At 41.4% G+C, this 21,408-nt stretch overlaps 1 protein-coding gene across 1 annotated transcript in view; it reads left to right on the plus strand.

Annotated features, from left to right (window-relative positions):
* The window catches only part of ANKFN1 (ankyrin repeat and fibronectin type III domain containing 1), a 105,817-nt gene that overhangs the window by 60,539 nt on the left and 23,870 nt on the right, over positions 1 to 21,408 (plus strand). Inside the window, exons 7-12 of the mRNA XM_063175726.1 lie at positions 6,232 to 6,329; positions 6,926 to 7,016; positions 10,281 to 10,388; positions 16,903 to 17,002; positions 18,151 to 18,283; positions 18,880 to 18,996. Coding sequence (XP_063031796.1) covers positions 6,232 to 6,329; positions 6,926 to 7,016; positions 10,281 to 10,388; positions 16,903 to 17,002; positions 18,151 to 18,283; positions 18,880 to 18,996 — 647 coding nt within the window. The remainder of the gene's footprint in view (positions 1 to 6,231; positions 6,330 to 6,925; positions 7,017 to 10,280; positions 10,389 to 16,902; positions 17,003 to 18,150; positions 18,284 to 18,879; positions 18,997 to 21,408) is intronic.

Below are 21,408 nucleotides of genomic sequence, written 5' to 3' on the forward strand. Positions count from 1 at the left end.
TTATAAAATGTTCGTAAGAAATGTCATTTCACTGAGAGGAAAAAATTTCCTTCTTGTACTGGGATAGCTGGCCTTATTGCAAACAGATAGAGAATTGCTGGGATTTAGAAAACGCTAATCAAATACTTGAGAAAAAAGATCAATTTTCTTTTTATATTCTCTTGGTGAGAATTTTATTAAAATTCAGTAAAAATAGTATCTTATAAATCATTTATATAATGCAGATTTGCTTTAAGATTAACTAGTCATGAAACCATGATCAAGCAAAGATGTGTCTTTGGCACCCAGCCTGCTGTCATAATGGTTCCCATAAATGTCAAGACATAAAATAGAGTATTCTGGCCTGGGTCAAAGGAACATCCAGAAACAGGGCCACAAGAAAGGTTATTTAACATCATTGGTTATTATTAGCAGGCGTAAAACGCAAAGGAGCCCAGAGCTGTTGGGAAGAAGATTTACTGCAAATAAAGTATTTGATTATTAAAAGAAAAAATATCTGAAATAAGTAATGTGAAGATTTATAGCCATGGAAGCTCCAAATGAAGATGTGCTCTCTAGGAATAGTCTAGATATGCTTTTTTTGGTACTGTCTTGCACTGCTCTGTCTTGCTCTGCTGAGAGGCCCTTAAATCCCCCTCCAGCTCTTTCCTACCACACCACAGCAGTGCTCTGTTTGCCTCAGGTGGGCACAGAGCTGTTTGTTGCATCTTTTTTCATTTCTCTTCAGCTTTACTGATGCTTCTCTTTGTACTAACCCAGTACAAAGAGCCTTGCTTAAGTTTACAGAAATAACTGAAATGATAGATAAGAGCCAAAATAATGAACACTAGTATTGGGAGAAGATTGGAGCACAGGTTTTAATTTGAGCCGTACCTAGAAATCCAAGTCCCAGGCCATGACTGTGTTTTAACTTCTGTGTTTGCACAAACTGCTCAGTGCCAAACATTTGTTTTTTCCTAATGGAAGCATTATGCTGTCAGTAGTCCCTACAGCTGGTATGGCTTGTCTTTCTCCTATCACTTCTTGGAGGATTTCCAAACATGAAAGAGGCATGAACACAGCCTGAGCTGAAAATGTGAAAAAATTGGGTTCCTTTCCTAAATCAGGCTGGAGACAACAGCTGAAAACAGCAAGGAGGAGCTGACCAAATACTGCAAACAGTGTTCTCTACCAGAGCTGGTCTCTACACCAACAGACTCCTGCTTTTCACTAATGTTCAGGTCTCTTCACTTGTTTTATAAATATTTGTTTAGGGTCTTTCATCCTGGTTTTATTCATATGAATGGCAGAGTTTAATGCCCTTAAATCCAGCTGCTAAGACATTATGAGAGTAAATAATTAAAATTTTTTAAAGATCAGCAAGCAGAAAAAGATGGCATGAAGAAATTTCTGGTGGTGATTTCTGTTATGTTTTCTATTTTAAAGGAAGCTAATAAATAACACAATTATTTGTTTGGAGGCCCTTGGAAAAACAAGATGAGACCACCATCAGCCCTGGCCCTGGACATGGGAGGAGGGGAAGGAGACAGAACCTTTGCTGCTTAAGCCTTCCTTAAAAGCTTGAGTGACAGAATGACTGCCCAAGGTCACTCAGCAAGTCAGTGGCAAAGGCAGGAATAAAATCCAGAATTTCAGCTCCATACACTACTCTGCAGACCCCAAACAAGCAGCAACAGAACTCCTGTCCCTCAATCTAATTAATCTCCTCAGCAATTCAATAATATAAGTGCAAGGAAAAACAAATGTCAAGACAAGAAATAAATTGTACTGTGGCTCAAGCTATTTACTTGACTCAGGAGAAGGTGTTTTCCTGAATGAATCTACAATAGGGTCAGAAGGTGTTTTATGTCTTCCCTTTGCCCTTTATCTGTCTCTCTGTCTCTCTGAGAAGCTGTTAAAGGCATGCTCAGTATAACAGAAGGATTGTGAGTGGAAAAGAAACAGGTGAAAATAAACCTCTCCCTTTATTTTAAAGTGTGTGAATTGAGTATTTAAAAAAAAAAAAAAAAACAGAAAAAAAAACTTGGCCACAAGTAAGTTACATAACTTAAGCCAGTCTAAAATTATGTGCCAGCAATTTACATGAGTTTTATGTAACTGTTTATACTGCTGTTTATTTAAAAATTACTACTTATCTTGGCGACCGCAGCAACACATCGTGCATTTGCTAGCTCTGGAATACAGGGCACCTTCATTAAAACACATAGTCACCAATATATTAAACACACAAAAAAGCCCTGCTCTGACATAACATGAAGTGTCAGATGGAAAGCCGCAACAGCAAAGACATTCAGCGTTCACAACAAAGCAGCCCTTTGGGGTGTTCAGAACAGGACTGGAACATGCTCCATCCTTAATTCACCCAACAGCTTTCAGGTCCTTCACAGCACAGTTGGTGCAGTCTACAAGACCAGCTCCTGTTCCTGGGCTCTTATAAAGGACCCTCTTCATCCTCAGCTTTCTATACTTGAGCATGTTTATAATTCAGCATTTACATGCTGAGGTGAGGCAGCCTTTTGTTCCCTCTTAAAGTCCCAAGGACTTCAGCGTGACACAAATGGTTGGTAATTTCTGTTTGCTCTCTCCTAGCACTCTCCCTCTCACAAAGGAGGCAAAGATTTAGCTAAATCTTCATGATGGGTTGCTCATGCAAAATTAGATAATTTTTAGGTCCAGATCCTTCGCCAGGGTAAGACCATGAGTGAGTGGCTTTGTATTGGTACCAGGAACAGCTGCAGACATCCCACGAGGCCAGGTAGTGGGAGCAACACTGGCCTGATACATGGATTTTGCCCTTGTTTTGGGGCCTTTTGACTGAAAAAGGTTCTCTAGCCCTCTTTACTTCATTTTTACCTCTATAGAATAGGAAAACTGGTATCTATGTCCCCCTTGGAGGTTTCTAGCCCAATGAATCAGTATAGCAGAATATTCTGTATTATTTTTAGATGACCATTACAGTAGAGAGCTAAAAACTGGCAATGCAGAGCAGGAGATATAAACCAAAGTGATAAATTATTTCCATTGATTTGCATTTCTTTAAAGCTGTATCATGTCATCTTCTCACTTGAGTCAGTAAAATCATGGGAGGAAAAAAGTTTGTTAAAATTATAAGTAAGCAAGAAAATTCCAAAACTTGTTATGAGTTTCTTTATGACAGATATACTTTGAAATGAGGGGAAAAAGAAGGCACTATTCCAACACAGCTGTTGAAAAAATATTTATTTTTCAGTTATGGAAATTTTTATTGAAACTGGGGGACGGGGTTTTTTTCCAAAAGTGAGGTTTCAAAATAAATATATTTGAAAATTAAGTTTTGAGCAACTTTGGATACACCATCTTGTTAGGTAAATATCCTTTAAAGGGAGGGTTCTCAACCATGATAACCATAACCTGATCCACAGGCAAATATCCTATTCCTGTGTTTCAGTTCCATGGGGCTCAGACACCACTGGCTAAGCTAAAAACAAAGCAAAATGCTGGCATTGCTGGCTGCACAAGGAGAGGCACAGCTGAGCCTCAGCTGGCAGCCAGTGAAGGATGGGATAGTGGGGGGACCAGGGGGGGACCTGCACCTCATGGCAGGACGAGCCCTGGGACACTGGGACACCCTCCCAAGGCAGCTGCTGTCCCTCGAGGGGCTGGGACATCCCAGTGTCACCCAGCATCACTCAGGGCCTCACTGACACCAGCTGGGGCAGCAGCTTGCCCTGGGAGATCAGAGCACAGCCCTGTGATTTACTATCACAGAGCCTCTCAAACTTCCCTGCTGCTCCTGACACGGCTTTGAGGATCATGTCAGCCCATTCTCTCCTTGGAAACTCAGTGTCTGTCCCTGAACTCAGCAGCCTTTGGTTATTTCTGAGAACAAGCTGCCATGCTGTTGCTAGTCACACCATCAGAACTGTGGTGTTCCTGCTGGTCACAGGATTGCAGACAGGTAAGATTGCAATCCTGCTCAGATTAAGGCAATAACTCCTCTTCAGACAGTGTGCCAGCATCTCTAAATGTTGGGAGCACTCCTCTAAATGCCAAATGCAAGTAGAAGGGGACCCACATCAAGGACAGGGCTGCAGTTTGTTTGTGTAAGCTACCCGAATTTAAATATGCCTCTCAAAGTACCAGATTATGTCTGGGCAGCCTCCAGTCCATGGAACAGTTAAAAATTTGGGAGGATCAAAAGCTACTTAGAGCTACTTCTCTCATCCTTGGCTTCTGCTTTGTGCTGCCCAAAGTGTGGCCCAACCACTGCCCCTCTCTTGCAGCAGACATGGGGATTCCAATGAAGGCAGGATTTGCTGGCAGGAGCTGTCCTGAGTGACACTGTCTTGCTTGACATGAATCCTTGGAAAGAAAAAGGGTGTCTGCAGTGACTGCAAGCCTGTTGACAATACATCCAGCAGCTTGAGCAGGGTTTTCCCTTCTGGTTTCTCCTTCTGGAAAACAGAAAACATGTCTAAGTCTGCAGCATGTGTACAGTGTCTGCAGCAATTTAATACGAGTGGAGTTAGAAACCTTGAAAATCACGGTTTACAATGGAAACTCTGACAGGCCATCAAGTTCAATGTTGCTTTTAAGTATTCCTATAATTAAACTGTCAACAAAACCCTACAATACGGTACTGCAACAGTCTCTACATTTTCCTACTAATGTGCAGAGATAGCTTCCACTAAAGGTGGCAGTAATTAGGTATTTAAAACCCGTGGAAAACTAGAAAAATACACAGTGAAAAAATTCAATGAGAATATAAAAAACCAATCTTCTTTTCATTGCAGCAAACACAAAAATGTTGCAGAGCATGCTGTGCAATCATAGAAACAAAGTGCAATCATAGAAAAGGAGAGATTAGGGGAGAAGGGAAAAATGAGTTGTGCTATTGATACTTGGCTGTTTCAGAAAAATGTGTTGGCAGTTAGATGTTATATATGCTGAACAAGAAATTCTCTGAAGCCATTTTCTTTTAACGTGAAAATACTGGTATGACACTGCCAGAAGATGAAAATTCCACATGTTGAAATTAGAATACCTATATCCTCTGATCTATTCTAAATTATCAACTCCAGTACTAATGAATATACAAGTAAAATGTCTAAAAACTATTTTGTGAATAGATTTTAGGAAATAAAGAAAATCTTTATATTGAATTCTTTGGTGTAAATCCAGGAAATTCATGAGATTTCCCAGTTTCTACTGTAGAATAATTCAAGAGATTAATTTCACTATGGTTTTGATAGGTTTTCCTGGAAGTTTGAATCTGAAGGTACAGGTCACTAAATGCCAGAGGTATGACTCCAGGATTAACCAGGATGGCACCTCTCATTAATAAGGAATAATTCAAGAAAAAAGGCTGGTTTCCTGCCTGCAGTCATCCGTTCCTCACTTGCGCATATCCTTTTCCCAAAATCTTCCAGTAGTATTTTATGTGCAGAATAATTTTTTCAAGTACTGAGGAAGAGTATGGACAGCAGGACAGCTGATTGCATAACCCCTGAGCTCGGCAGGAACAGGAGTGACAGGAGCACTTTGGTGAAGGTGTCCACCACAATTTGGGCTGAAGGAAAGATGGGAGGGGTCTGTCAGCCCAGCAGCACCCAAATCCCTCTGAAGATGGATTCAGCTTACCAGGTCCTGGTGGAGCTCTGTAATTGCAGTGACCAGAGCAGCAGCAGGCCTGGCCAGGAGAGCCAGAACCTCTGAAACCAACCAGGAGGCTCCAGTGAGTGTCTAGTCCAAGGAGAACATTTCTATCCTAATTAGCCAAGGGAAGTCTGTGGGCCTGAGGAGCCAAAAGGGCTCTCTGCCCATGCCCACCTGGGAAAATCCAATGCAAGTCATTGCAAATCCAATGGTTTCTGTTGGTTAGGATGTATAAACTGCCAAATGGCATTAACAGGTCCAATTCCTTCACCTTTTCTTTTCCACTGCTTCTCTGTCTTTAAAAAGAAATTGCTTAAATGAGCACAATGGTAACTCAAAGTAATTTGTATTGCAGTCTATTTTTAAGCATTCTTTCCTGAAAAGCTTTTGAACAATATTTTGGGTTTATCTCCCGTACACAGAGATATCATTTAATCACTGTGTATTTGCTATACATTACTGTTGAACATGACTTTTAGTACCCACATGGACTGGGAAACTGCTAGGAGAAAAGTTAACCTGTGAGTGATTCAAGTCCTTTGGCTTCTTTGCTTGGACTGGTACCTGACTTGATTTTCTCCTGCTATTTGTTTCTAGTGGAATGGAGCTCTTCAGAAGACTTTTCTCCTTTGGCTGGTGAAATAATTATGGATAATCTTCACTCTTTGAGGTGCTTCATCACAGGTCTCAGGACGGTGAGTTCCAGGGGACTCATTTAGACCTTCATGGCCTGGTCCCCACAGTGATACAAAGAGAATTTGCACCACACCCTTGGAAATCACTGCAGAGCCTTTCTTGTAGCAACATGTTCCAGTGATTGAGCACAGTATGTCTGGTAGCCATAATCCAAAAGTCACAAAGGAATAGAACCAGTTTTGAGTTATCATTCTCAGGAGAAATTGGGAAAGACTGGAGCAAAAGCTGCTGTTTTCTGGATCATGGGATAATCAGTGCAGAGCAAAGGCTCTTGAGAAATCTAGACCTGACTCTGATGACCAATACCTCACATAACAACTCCTTCTCTTCTCCTTCTTCCAGAAATGCACATGTTGATGGCAGTCATTCTCATTTTTGTTATTTGTCTTTGTATATCTATTTTACACCAAACAGAATTGGGTCTTAAACCTTGTCCTCAAATCTTTGTAGTATGTTTCAATTGATCATGGTGCATTTAAATTATTAAAACTATTTAAGCTGGAAAAAAAATCTTTGTGAGGCACTGCTTTGCAGTTGTTACAGCCAAGATTTTGAATCCAGTGATAGTTTTGACTCCAGTTGTTTCCATTTGCAGGGCCAGAGATATTATGTCCGTGTCTCAGCATACAACATGAGAGGATGGGGACCTCCATGCAAATCTACTCCTGAATATGCTTCTCCTTCAAGTAGGTGGGCTTGGTCTGGCCTCCAGTTTGCTTAGTGATGTTGGAGTTCACAATGTAATTGTCATGCCACCTGGGAGTGAAATAAATAGTAAAACTCAATTCTTTCCAACCCTCAAAAATTAAGCAAAATAATAATTGATGTATATTTATGTCTCAGCTTTTGTTCTTCTCCAGTCCTTTGACAGAAAATTGTTTTCTAGTCATTAACACTTTAAAAAGTTAGAAATATTTTAATCTTCTTTTCTCTTAGTAGAGTTCTGATATATGGAACTTCATTTTTCAGTACATTAATAGATCAAAACCTGTTTCTGAGCTGCTAGAAGCAAAACACTTACAAGTATCTCATGTAGTTTTATGCTTTACCTTGTAGCATTACAGATCCCATTCACTGGACCACTCTTACAGCATCCTGTACATAAAATATTCCAGTGTGGACACACATGGTGGTAGGATGTAGCCTGTAAATGTTGCAGAAATGTCAAAAAGAAAATGTTCCTTATCCAACCTCGGGCAGTCTTCTCAAACTTCATTAGGGCTATGAGTTGTCATTTGTAATTTTTAATCTATTATAATCACATTGTATTGTTAGTTGCTTTTCCAGACTTAAGTGTTCCCTGCCAAACTGGCTCAGTGTATTACAGCTCCCCTTGTGTTGATTAATGCAGTAAAGTGGGACTTCTCTTTTCTATTGCATTAACACTAGTTTTTATTAAGCTAATGTAGCAATTTAATAACCTTGCATGCTAATGCGAAAAAATATAACAAGCTGTACCTACTCTCAGCAGTCATAATGGAGAGGGTTGGATAAATAAGGCTTTTGCATTACCATTGTCCCATTTTGCTTCTTTTTTTTTTTTTTCTTGTGTTTTCTCCAGAACAATACCAGAACTAGGCTAAAGAAATATTCTGCTTGAGAACAAAAATGGGCTACAATAATGGGGGAAAAATCTACTGTGGATAACTAATAACTTGGTAATGTGCAATTACCTTGACTATAGCCAGGTGTAACTACACAGGACTTGGCCCCAGAAACCCAGAATTTACATCAGCTGGGGGACAGATTCTTTCACAGTAGCTGCCAGTTAGCCAAATATCCCCAAAGAAGGAGCACTCCTGGCAAGACAGGTGGTATTTAAGACTGCAACTTTGTATGATGTGAATTTTGCTTTCAGCATATTGCATTCTCTTCCCTTTTTATAGTCCCCTGCTATTAACCTTCTGAAATCTGACATTATGTGCCAGCTCCAAAGTTTTGGGGTGTGAAGGAAATCTTCCTGCAGATTTCAGTGGATCAGCACAAAAGCCATGGAGAGAATTCTGTTCATTCCCCTTGTACAGTATCTCAGGGTGCTAAGAGTACAGAAAGGTCTGTAATTGCTGGGTTTAGGGCCACATGCTTAAGCTTTACAGTGAGATCAGCAGAGCCTAAATGCAAATCTTTTCATTAAGTAATACTCACATTAGAAAGACAAGATGTTATTTACCATTGCAGTTACTGGGGGCAGAATTTCCCTATTCACATGACTGCCTTCACCACTGGTTTTGAAAAGCAGAAGATTTGTGCTTGGCAAGGAGGCAGCAAGCTGACATTACACCAGTGCTGCATAACAAAATATGGCCCTAAGCTAAAATTTAAATGGGAATACATTAATGCTCTACAAAGTTGTGTGTATCAGCAGCCATGAGAATATGCAGGGAAAGGAAAGCTTCAGGGCCTGATGCTGGTCCAATCCCAGAGCATCAGGCTGGTGACACTCTTGGACATGTGTCTGTGTGTGATGGCAGGGAGCACTTGCCACTTCCCTCACACACAGCAGCAGCCTGGAAAGTGGTGGCCAGCATTGTGCAGCTTCTCTGTGAAATCCCAGTAGACAGAAACATTTCTAAGTTTATTCATGATCAGGTGAGTGATGGACAATGACAGAAGCTGGTCTGGTTTCTGTGTCATTTTTAAGGTAGTCAGCAACCTGGAGGTTCAAAAAGTTTGGAAACCACTGAGACAGAGAAATCACAAGGTTGTTTGAAACTCTACCAGTCTGATAACAGCAAACACTTTGATACTGGTGAGTTCCAGCTGGTCCCTCCTGGCTGCTCACAGGAGCTCTGAGGACATTTTCCCCACACTGAGCAGTAAATGCAGCTGACCCTGATGTCTGCAGCAGCACAGAGCACACAGGACAGCCCCTCTGCGGCTGTCACACTGCCCACAAGCTATCAGGATACCAAATGTCTTCTCTTTCCAGCCTTTCATGGGGCTTACTCTGGCTGCTACACTAAATGTAAATAAACAGGTATTTATATCCCTGGCATAGTGAGCCCATTGGAAGGAATGCTTGACTCCAAACTTGCACTAGAAACTGGATCTGTATATTTAGTGAGTGAGCAAACTGCTGGTGGCTATGAGTACGTACCCGGCCTCTGTGCCAGCAAGATGGGAGCATGTCTCCTGTGCAGACAGATCTCTTAATACCTTGATCCACCATTCCTTTGGGCCAGGAAACTGGTGCAATGAGCTTTTCTCATTATAATCAAAGTATTAAAATAGCCAAGTCTGGAATTAAAGAGCTCCTTTCTGATACACGCAGTTTCTTCCTATTTGTGATGAGTTTGTTTTTTAAAATGAAGCCTGAGATTCTCATTAGCAGCAAGTGAGTGAAAACAAAGTCTGCTGGTGGTTGAATGTGTGTGGGACAAATGCAGCAGGTTTTTGCCTCAGGAGTGCAGTGCTGAGCAGCCCATGGCTCCAGGGCAGGAGCTGCCAGCGTTTGCTCAGGCCTCTGCTGGGAGCAGATCTCCAGAAGTGATTTTACTCCAAGCATGTTTCTCTGGCTACAGGGCGAGCTCTGGGGGTAGGAAGATGTTCATTCTCTGCTTTGCAGAACTGTAGGTGAGCTGTGGAGTCTCCTGGTGTCGGCAGGAGTGGCAGAAGGAGCATTGTGTGACCTTGGTGAGGGGCTGAGAGCCGCCCTTACTGTGGCACCAGAGCCCATTCATGGAGAGAAACAGCCATGGTCAAGTCAGTCACTACAGGAGCTTCTCAGAGCTGCTTGTGAGCTCTTTGTTAATAATCATTATGATTAATCACCCAGCTGGCACGAGGCAAAGAAACCTCAGTGTACAAGTAACAACAGACTTAGAAACAACTCCTGCCTGCCGAGATGTAAAACTCCTCTAGAGACGAGAAGTACCAGAGGCAACAAAATATTTTTAGAGCCTCTCCTGCACCTTTGTGTTTCATTTCTGTTTATTTCCTTTGTTCACCAGACTGGAAAGACTGCAGTGGAAGAGAGCCTCAGCACAGGAGACACACGGAGGCCCTGGAAGGGCTCCTGCAGCAGGTCCGCGCCGCGCACCAGCACCACAGCTGCCGAGGTGAGCAGGAACGGCTCTGCTGGGCTGGAGCCTCGCTGGTGCCTTCACTTTTAGCAGTTTTCTAACTAGGTCATACCTTCTCATTCATCAGGAAAAGAAAGATATTAATATTGGCCCATCTGGAATCACTTTAGCACGCTATCTCCCTCTTAACCCTTGAAATTAGTTGGATGAAAACGTCTGAAGGCTGCAATGTACACACACACAGGCACAGGCTTTCTCTCCCCATACCCTACACACCTACTGATTTGTTTTTCCCCACAAATTAGTTTCACGCGGGATTCCACTAAAATGTTTCAAGGAAGGCTCTTTTATTTTTTCATATAAAGAAATACTTTAGACAGTTAACAACTGGTTTGGATCAAAAGGGAGGAATTGGCTGCCTCCAAATGGAAGATACTAAGTGGATGGCATGCCAATCCATAATGAAAAATACTTGCACAATGCAATGGGAAGATAAGATTGCTACATTTCAAAACAGAATGGATCAAAACTAGGAGAGAGTTCAAATCTCAGCCAATCTTCATTCATGAGAAACAGACTGTGCCTTTAATAGCTCAAGAGCCAAAGCAACATCTCGGCATTCTTTTTAGAGCCTATATAAAAACTCCTGTTCTATATGGGTTGTTGAAAAGTACTATTTATTTTCTTAAAATAAACTTCTAACTGGAATAAAAATTGCAAAGGGACTTACTTTAAACAGAAAAGATAAACTATCATGAAGTTTTCATTTTTCTTCACCTAGTATGACTGATATGTCAAGTTGCATCAACCGATTTAAAATCACAGAAATATTTTGAGCTGAAATCATCTGGTTGAAATGAAAAGATGCAGCCCTTGTTCTTTACATACAAATTTGTAACCATCACACTGATCCACAGTCTGACACAACCCATTGTAACCATAGCAACTTCAACTATTCATCTATGATGCTTGGAAAGGAGATATTGCAAGAAAATGTTATTTCTCTAATTAAAATTCATGCAAACATTATCACTTGCAGGTGGTCTTGGTACTGGAAATACAGATGATGTATTCTATCTCTTACATGGATTTTTAAGAAGGAATTTTTTGTGGTACAGTTTTTCCTTTCTGGAACTAGTGCCTATCTCAGCTCTTTCAGGCCACCTTTCAAGTCAACAGGGACTAAGTGATGGAATATCTGAAAATATTCTTAGCATAAATTGTTTTACTGACATAGCAGCCCAGAACAAAAGCAGTTATAAACATCATGCAGAAAATACCTCCTTTTGATATTCTGACACCAGTGCCTGCTTCTTATAAAATTTCACTGCTCCTGAAATTAACCCCAGTGTCAAAAAATCACTTCATTGTTGATTTCCTAACACCTTTTCCTTGAATAATAAATTACAATACAGAAAATGTGTTCAGCTCAGAACATTTTCTTCTGTGCCTGAAAGGCTGTGGGACCCCACACTGGAGTCAGCTTGAGCAACACCCTTGCCTCCAACCAAATAAAAATCTCATAATTGCTCGTAATGCTAGCATTACACAGTAGTACATTTTGGATAAATCAGCATGGTATCATCATAGGAGAACCTTTGGAACTTTCCTTAAATATATGATGATGTCAATCCCTTTTATTTCACTAATTTGGTAAGAAATCAAAACAAAGTTTGCAGGAAAAGTAAGAATTATGACATCACTTTGACTCAGAAATTTTATTCTGATATTTATCAACCTCAGTGGAATCTGAGGAGTTTGATCAAGGATCTGAGATAAGCTTCTCAGAAAACCCCAAATAACAGCTTTCACTTGATTTAATGCAGAGGCTTGATTTCTATTCTTAATTCTATATTAGCATGATGGACTGACAGGGTGGAAGTCAGCCTGGGCCTGCTGTTTACACACAGGCTGCCCAGACATTTTTCTGTTCTTTGCCATGATTCCCTTTACCACATTCCAGTAAATGCCAGCCTTGGGATCTCTGTTTGCCCCATCTGTTGTAGAGCTGTCAGTAAACAGCTGGACATTGTTTGAGGAAGATCCTTGACTCTGCCTCCAGTGCTGATGAGCTGTGAGAGCAGAGCCAGGCTCTGCAGGAACCAGAGCTCAGTGGGAGCAGAGCTGGATCCATCCTGGTGCCCCACAGTGACTCCTGTGGATTCAGTGGAACAGAGCTGGATCCATCCTGGTGCCCCACAGTGACTCCTGTGGATTCACTGGGAACAGAGCTGGGATCAGTCCTGGTGCCCCACAGTGATTCCTGTGGATTCAGTGGAACAGAGCTGGATCCATCCTGGTGCCCCACAGTGACTCCTGTGGATTCACTGGGAACAGAGCTGGGATCAGTCCTGGTGCCCCACAGTGACTCCTGTGGATTCAGTGGGAACAGAGCTGGATCAGTCCTGGTGCCCCACAGTGACTCCTGTGGATTCAGTGGAACAGAGCTGGATCCATCCTGGTGCCCCACAGTGACTCCTGTGGATTCACTGGGAACAGAGCTGGGATCAGTCCTGGTGCCCCACAGTGATTCCTGTGGATTCACTGGGAACAGAGCTGGGATCAGTCCTGGTGCCCCACAGTGATTCCTGTGGATTCACTGGGAACAGAGCTGGGATCAGTCCTGGTGCCCCACAGTGACTCCTGTGGATTCACTGGGAACAGAGCTGGATCAGTCCTGGTGCCCCACAGTGATTCCTGTGGATTCAGTGGAACAGAGCTGGATCCATCCTGGTGCCCCACAGTGATTCCTGTGGATTCACTGGGAACAGAGATGGATCCATCCTGGTGCCCCACAGTGATTCCTGTGGATTCACTGGGAACAGAGATGGATCCATCCTGGTGCCCCACAGTGACTCCTGTGGATTCAGTGGAACAGAGCTGGATCAGTCCTGGTGCCCCACAGTGATTCCTGTGGATTCAGTGGAACAGAGCTGGGTCCATCCTGGTGCCCAGGCACCTCCAGTGCCCCACAGAGATTCCTGTCCCACTCGTGCTCCAAGGGCAGGACAAGTGACAGGACGGTGGAAACACCTGAGAGCCATCAATCTGAATGGTCTGAGATTATCTGAACAATGCAGGCAAAAGCCTCAGAAGCCAGAGGGGCTGGAGGACGAGGCTGTGAGCTGCTGCTCCTGCGGGATCTGGGAGGGGACATTGCCCACATTCCAGGCAGATCTCTGCCCAAGTCTGTTCATTCAGGCTCTGCCTTCTGCCCTGTGCTCTGCATTGCAGGCGCTGGAGAAAACAAGCTTACAAAAATACCAGGAAGAATACACTGGAATGTACAGTGAGTTTAAGAGCTTTTGGAATTAGATCAGCTGTTGCTTTTGAACCTGCTCTGTGATATGATGAAATCTCCTAGGGAATTACTTAGGAAGCTTTGCTTTCATATGTTTAATCTTCTGGAAAACCCTGATGATTACAAACAACAGTCATCCATTTGTCTTCATAATTCCATGCTACAGACTATCATAACTGACTTAGAACAATTGTATGTCCTGGCAACACTTCAAATATATTTTTAAGTATTTTTTTTCCTTTTAGATCTTTCTTTCTAAGCAATTCAGAGTGGATTAAGTAATTGTGTGACGCTTCATTAAGAAAGAAACCCAACTCTTCAGTAGAATTCTTACCAGATATTTTCCTTCTGAAATTCAGTTGAAATGTTTTTTACTAGACAAGTCAGAGGTGAAATAAAAATGTTCTCATTTTAATTTGATTCACAAGCAAAGTAAATAGTTTTAATTGCATTTAGCAAAGAGAAGGATCTCTAATTCCACAAGGCATTTAAGATGTTTAAATTATATTTTTTGTGAGAATATACAAAAGTAGACTTGAAAACCAAGCTGTAGACTGAGAAGTTCAGGTTGAGAATTTAAGAAGGGACCCCAGATGCACACAAGTTTGAAGGGATGGTTCTTATTCTTCCAATAGGTTGCTTTTAAGTATGGGTTGTAGTTACGTAAAAAACTGCAAAGAAATCTTTATAAACCCTCTACCTTCAAAGAGAAAGGCTGACAATGTCATAAATACACTTTATTATTTAATTGTTGCCTATTTCAGACCAGGTTTGAATGCCTCTGATCTAAATCTAATCTCTGGAAATTCTCCCATCTTGGCTGCTATGTGCTCACTCCCAGGCTTCTATTAAAAGAGCTCACAGCTCAGTTTCTGTATCATTTGTTAATATAAACTTACTGTGTTGCTACTGATGCTTTTTTATGAAGGTTATTCCATGTTATTTATTAGTTAATTAAGTAACAGACAAAGTTCCATTTCCTGCAGATCCAAATTATCCTCTAATCTCAGCTCCATGTTTTCTGGCTTCTAGACACACAATACTGTAAAATAAAAAGCAAACAGCAATATAGGAGAGTTTACCATCTCCGTCTAGTTTTACATTAATTCTTTTGCTGTTGGCTTCTGCAAAGCTGTGGACTAAACTAAATAGACCAATAACATATATTTCACTTGTAATGTACCTTCTTATTTTAATGCTGCAGTCTCTTGGTGTTTTATACAAAGTTATGTTGCTTTACCTTCAGTAATTTCCTCCTCCATTTCTTCTGTATAGATGGAGGGAATACAGAAGAAAATAATTAGAATGAAATTTATATTCCTAAATTGATCTTAACCTTGGAAGAATGAAACAGTAAGAAAGGAGTTTTTATGTAGCATTTGGTTTACATTACTGCAATACAGTGAAAAAAGTTCACAGTAAAATAACCATTATCTGAGGAGATATGGATGGAAATACAAATGAATATTTTTGAAAGACAAGAAAACAAAGTAGTAGTCATGGATTTGGATGAGTCTGTTTAAGCTGAAGAGTGAATTGGAGAATATGCCACGGAGAACAAGTTTGCACTGGAAAGACAATGGATGTGATGATCTAATAAGTCTCACACATCTGAACTGTATGATTTCACCCCAACAGAACCTTGTTCTCTTTGTACTCGCTGTTCCACAGAGCAGTAATTACTGCTAACAATGTGTCTGCTTGCTGGGCCTTTCAATGTGCCAATCATGGTGCAAATTTATTCAGCATTTTAAATATGCTGAGCACTTCCACAGATGGGCTTGTGAAAACAGCAAATTTAGATGTTCTTCAAATACTCAAAATTAGAACTCACCAGGGAAACACAGGCAGGCCCCTCCTATTCTGCACCAGAGGTAAGTGGGAAATACTCTGAGAACACCTGAGGAGATGAACTGCAGCTTTCAGCAAGTGGCTCTTCATGAGTCATGGGTTTTCCCACTGGAGAAGGGTGTCCCTCAAAAAGGATGTCCCTCAAAATGTTTCACACTTCAGTCTGGATGGGGATCCATGCTTTATCCAAATAAACACTCAGATCCTGGAAGAGGGAGATGCACTTTCACAGTGACATTTTCTGTTTTGTCTTTCTTTTCATATCACAGCAAATATCTGAATAATTAACTCCATTTTTCAAAGTATTTCTGCTGTTTCTCTTGCAACAACATTAAACAGCACAGACATTGCAAAAACCAAAACCAAACCCAAACAGTGTTAAATGCCCATTGCTTTCAAATCCAGGTATGAACAGCAACTGCCAGTACATTATAAAGTGCTGCTTGTCCCTGATTGCCACCTCTTGGTGTCCCCTCCAAACCTGCTCAGGCACACAGGGGTTCACAGCTGTTACACAGAACTCAGGGCTTTCAATGCCCATGGGAAGATATTTCCTTGGCTTACAAGGCCATGCATGAGAAAAGACATTTAGTCAAATTCATCAAAGTGAAAAAATGCAATGTATGAAACTTTAACAATATTTTTCTTAAACATTGGGACAATTTTATAAAATTCTTCTATTGGAGAGCTGGCTCAGAGATGCTGGCAGGCACACAACAGGTCTCAGCTTTGACATGAAGTGAACAAAAGAATTTAACACCTCTTCCTTGGACTCAGATTACTAGGGAGCAAAGGTAACTGTGGAAGCTCTGAGACAATAATGAGAGGAAGTTGCTGTGATGGAGAAAAAAAATCCAAGCAACAGCAGATGTATTTAATGTGGTATAGAGAAAGATGAGGGTTAATCTGGTCTCCTCAAAGCTTTTCCTTTGGTTTCACTGGTGATGCTGGGATGTCAGTGTCAGCCAGTGCACCAGTTATTCACTTCTTAGAGGCTTAAGCTACATGTGGTAAGAAATTTAGAAATTACAGCGCCCTAAAATGTTGACTGATGATTAAAATTCCTTCTTGGGTTTTTGAGACCACTTGTAAAATTCCCATCCTCTCTGAGCATTAAGAGTGTGTAGGGCTGTTTCAACCTTGCCTCAGAGCAAAACAGCTTTATCTTGTCTGAGTTTGCAGCAAGTAAGGAAATTGTCTGCTGCTGTGTATCACTAAGTTAATGAAAACACCATCAAAGGGTTGCATTTGAGCATCTTTCTAAATGTTGTCTTTTGAAAGGAATGTAATGGGCACTGACTGAAATTTAGTACTGTGGTTCAAGAAACAAAGGTTTTTTATGAGACACTAACTGAAATTTAAGAGCTGGGTTGGGTTTGCTTCTTTTTCCCATTTCAGAAAGTTCTAAATTACAAAATGCTGGTCGCAAGCAATCGGTTTCCAGAAGCCTGAAGCACCTTTTCCATTCATCAAACAAGTTTGTGAAGACTCTGAAACGGTTTGTCATTCCTTCTCTGTTCCAGGCATTCTGAATTTTGGCAGTTGTTGTTGTGTGTTAGAGAAAAGAACCTTAGAAATATGTGTGAATATGCCACTACTGATGAGACAGCAATTGGTCAGAATGAGCTGATAAAATCACAGATGTGTAGGACTGGTGCAGCTGACAGGAAAATAATGCTCCAGCTCCTACTGAAATCAATAGAATGTTTCTCTTGTTACTTTTGGAAGTGGATTCAAATTGTTACAGAGTGAAATATTCTGTGTAAACCCAAAGTGCAGTTACTGAGCTGTTTGAAAGCATTGCCTCTGTTGCTGCTCATTAATGAAACTACAACATTTATTCATTCATAATGTAAGGCACAGAGCTCAGATAACACTTGAATAGTCCGCTGGCAACAAGCTACACACATAGAACTCTGACATCCTCAGCTGGGTTTGCAGCCCACTGTGAGCCAACTCTCAGCCCTAATTATTTGTTTTAGCAAATGGAAGTTGCTTATTCTGGATTATTTCTTCTTCCATTGCCAGGAGTGTTCAATTTGCATTTTCTTCTTTGTATTTTGATAAGGTTTTGATTCTTTCAGAAGAGCTCTCCAGAGTCTTTAAATTCCCTGCAGTAACTACTTAACTATGTAACTAATTGTGAGGGTAAATATTGAAAGGAATGATCTCTATAAACAGGTTTGCAGATATGTTGGCCAAATTACACTCGATTATACCAATGTAAATCCATAATAACCCACCTGATTTCAATTGAGTTACTTCAGATTTGCTCTGAATAAAGGAGGGCAGAACTAAGCACATTAATTATAAGTTTTAGTAAAATTTCTGATTTCTGAAGGGCATAAAGTCTTCATTGTGTACTGTGTACTCTGGCAAAATTCTCACTGAGACTGATGTCAGTGGCTTGCACAGATCCATAATCTCTTAGATTCACATAGTCTCACATCATCTAAAGTGATAAACTTCCCAGATATTTTTCAGAATTTACTGACTGAAGATGCATGACCTTATATTACACAGAAGTTTAGACCAGATGATTCACTTTGTCTCATCAGAACTTGACATCTACGATTCTTTGACTAAATTTGGCATGGATGTGAATAGACATGAAAGGTGTTTGATAGTGTTTCCTTCTCTCTTTAGGGGACTCTACTTATCTGTTATACTTTTTTACAAAGACAATTTGTTAGTAACCAATGAAGATCAAATCCCAATTGTGGAAATCGATGACTCTCACAGTAGTTCAGTTATGCAGGATTTCCTGTGGTTCACAAAGGTAATGGGAGTCTCATTTCATCTACTGCTTCTGCAAATGTGTTTCTGGCAATGCATAGGCCTCAGCTCATCACTCTGAATGTATGGAATGATGTCAGTAAAAAGCTGAACGATTAAATGCTCTATCACTCATGTTAAAGGCAATTTTCGCAAACCAGTTATGTGGATTAAATCCTGACTGGGCCACTGACAGTGATACAGCAATCCTAGATGAGTGATTGCTATGTGGGTACTTACAGGTTTTATGGACATTTACAGCAAGGGCCTAAAGAAATAACCAGGGGTTTTAAATTTGGTATTGTGGTTGTGCCATCACTCAAGTTGTCTCACACGACTTTTCTTATACCACAAAGAACAGTAAATCAGTTTTGCACAGCAGTCCAAAATCAATTGAAACAGGTTCATGATGTTTACAGAATACCTCCTGTGTGAGTCAGTATCTGTGCCATGTTTATCCAGTCAGCTGAATTGTCATCTGCAGAAACACAAAATGTGCAGTATCTACTGATTTTTCAAGTCCAACTTGCATTTTAGTATCACTTCTGCTTTTGCAAATGCCGAGAACAAGAGCTGGTTGAAGTGGATGTGTTTTTGCAGCTGTCGTGCATGTGGGATGACATCAGGTGGCTGAGGCAGAACATGGCAGTGTCTGTGTCCTCCTCCACTGCTCTCCAGGCCAGGCAGAAGATGCTTTCAGCAGCAGCACAGCTACAGGTGGGTCCCATGGCACATTTCTGGCTGTTAGCTCAGTGACTCCTGCTCTGCAAGGGACAGAGCTGCCAGCTATCCCTGGGACTGTTCTTTGGAGCAGCAACCTCATCTCCAGAGAAATGAGGCACTGAGTCTCTCCTGCCAGGAAGGAAGGAGTTTATTATAATAGAAGTAAAGAGCAGGAATAACAAAGGAAAGAAACAATAGGAAAAAAGAACAAAAGAAATAAACAAAGAAACAAATATGAACCAGTAAATAATGACCAGGCAGAGAAGCCTGTGAGTTTGCAGATTGAGAATTCAAAGTTATAATCCTAGTATTTACTCTTGATAGACTCTTATAGGCCTACTCATTATTAATTATTAGTCTCTTAATGAAGCATTTAAAGTCTGTTCCATTCCAGCCCCTTCAACAGATACAACCTGAGTGTTACTGAACAGGTCACTTAAATCCTTCTGTCTCAGTTCACTACTTGTTATGCAAACAGAAATTACACTTCTCCAGCAGAACATTTCTACCTTTATTGCAAAGCTTTGAAGTTGGGTTAAGTTGGGTTTCACGACAACATGAAATCTCTAGATGGCCGGCAGACACTTCCATTAAAATAGTTCCTTTTGTGGGAAAATACATTTTCAAAAAGCTGTGTGCATGGTTGTTATGGAAAAAGTATATCCAGGCCTCATTTTCTCCTACCTTTTGTTGAAGCCACCAGAACTTCCCAGAAAATCAGTGGTGCACTGCTGGCATTGCTGCAGTGCTGGACACTGCTGGACACTGCTGGTCACTGTGGCCACACGTCCCCCAGGCTGGGTCACAGTGACCTGGGGTGCAGCCCCCCACTCGCTGTGGGGCCATTGCTGACAATATGCATGGGGGAGTTTGTTTTACACCTTTTGGTGGATGCTGTGCAGCCTTCCTGGGCAGCCACCTGTCTGGACTGATTTCCCCAGCGTGCCCCAAAGCCCAGCCTGCTGCACATTATTGGGGAACACCTGTGTAAGGCAGCAGCTGCTTGTCATCCTTGGAGCTGTCACTAGGGGAAGTTTTAACTGGATCTGCTGAATGTTCCCCCCCTGGGGCTGGCTCAGCTCAGATGGCACAGGTTTGGTTAGCTCAGCTCCATCCCCCCCGTGCAGATCCCCTTGGACAAAAATCTGCCCTGGGAGACACCCAACATCCCCAGGGCATCGTGGTCTTATTGGCTACCAGGGAGGCAAAGTGCAGAGCTTGAAACACAGAGACACAGCAGTTATGCCCATGTGGTGTATTCCCTGCTGAAGTTTTGCCAAATTTATTGCCCCAAATGTCTGTTCTGTTTGCTTGGTCCCTGAAGAGGACGGGGATTGTCACCCAGCTGCCAACGTTGTGTGGCCTCATGGGATCCACCAGCAGACGGATCTCAATAAAGTTCATATGGTTGAATACTTTTTATTGAGGCAGTTAATAGACTGACTCTGCAGGAATTCAGGACAGAATGGAAAAGATCAGTGATGACACAGCTGCTCAGGGACTAGATCAGTAGAGCGAGAGACAACAGGGACTGCAACTTTGCCTGTTGTTACCAGCAGACAACTAAAGCAAAGCACAAGTGATGGTGTAACAAGCTAAGCAGACACAAAACTTTTTTAGGGCATGAATCAGTCCCATATTGATATTAGTGTGTCCCCCATTCCCTGTGCTGGAATGTCATTCACAACATAGTGACAATAAAGAACTGTTTGTTTTCATCTGGGCACATTCATGTGCTGCAGTAATTAATATGACAATTAGATGGCTAAGGACTACTGCCAGGATCCGCCCCAGCTGGAGACACAGGGATTAGCACAAAATGTACACTCAAGACAGCCAAAGTCAGTCAGAGAAGGAGACAAACCCCAAAAGGCAGAGCAGTTAAACAAGGCAGAGGAGATGGGCTGTATAGACCCCAACAGTCTGCCCTGGAAAGAGATGCACAAAGCTGCAATAAACAACCTATACTGCCCAAACCCAGGCACTGTGCTGACTGCTGAGAGTTTATAAACAATTTCATAATATTAAAGTTGATAAGTAAATATTGCCTGCTAACTGCAGATAATTAATTTCAGTATAATCTATCGGTTTACAATGTCATTAAATTAATGTACAGCACTTCCCCAAAGATACAATGTGCTTCATTGTGAATTCAGTTTTCCTTTTACACTACCCTTCTCCCTATCCAGTTTACTGTAGATCTCTTGAAAAATCACAAAGTAATGAGCATATTTTAAATGTTATGCATTTTTCTTTACAACATCTGGGAATCTCTTCAGTGGCTGGTCACTGGATTGAGTGTGTTTGCACCTATAAGCAGATGCCTTACTGTGTGAGGAAAGGGATTTTAACCAAAATATGTATTTTATGTGGAGTCTTTTTAAATTACTTTTCTTTAATCCTCAC

This window comes from Melospiza melodia, chromosome 24, assembly GCF_035770615.1.
Source record: "Melospiza melodia melodia isolate bMelMel2 chromosome 24, bMelMel2.pri, whole genome shotgun sequence".
Taxonomy (NCBI): Eukaryota; Metazoa; Chordata; class Aves; order Passeriformes; family Passerellidae; genus Melospiza; species Melospiza melodia.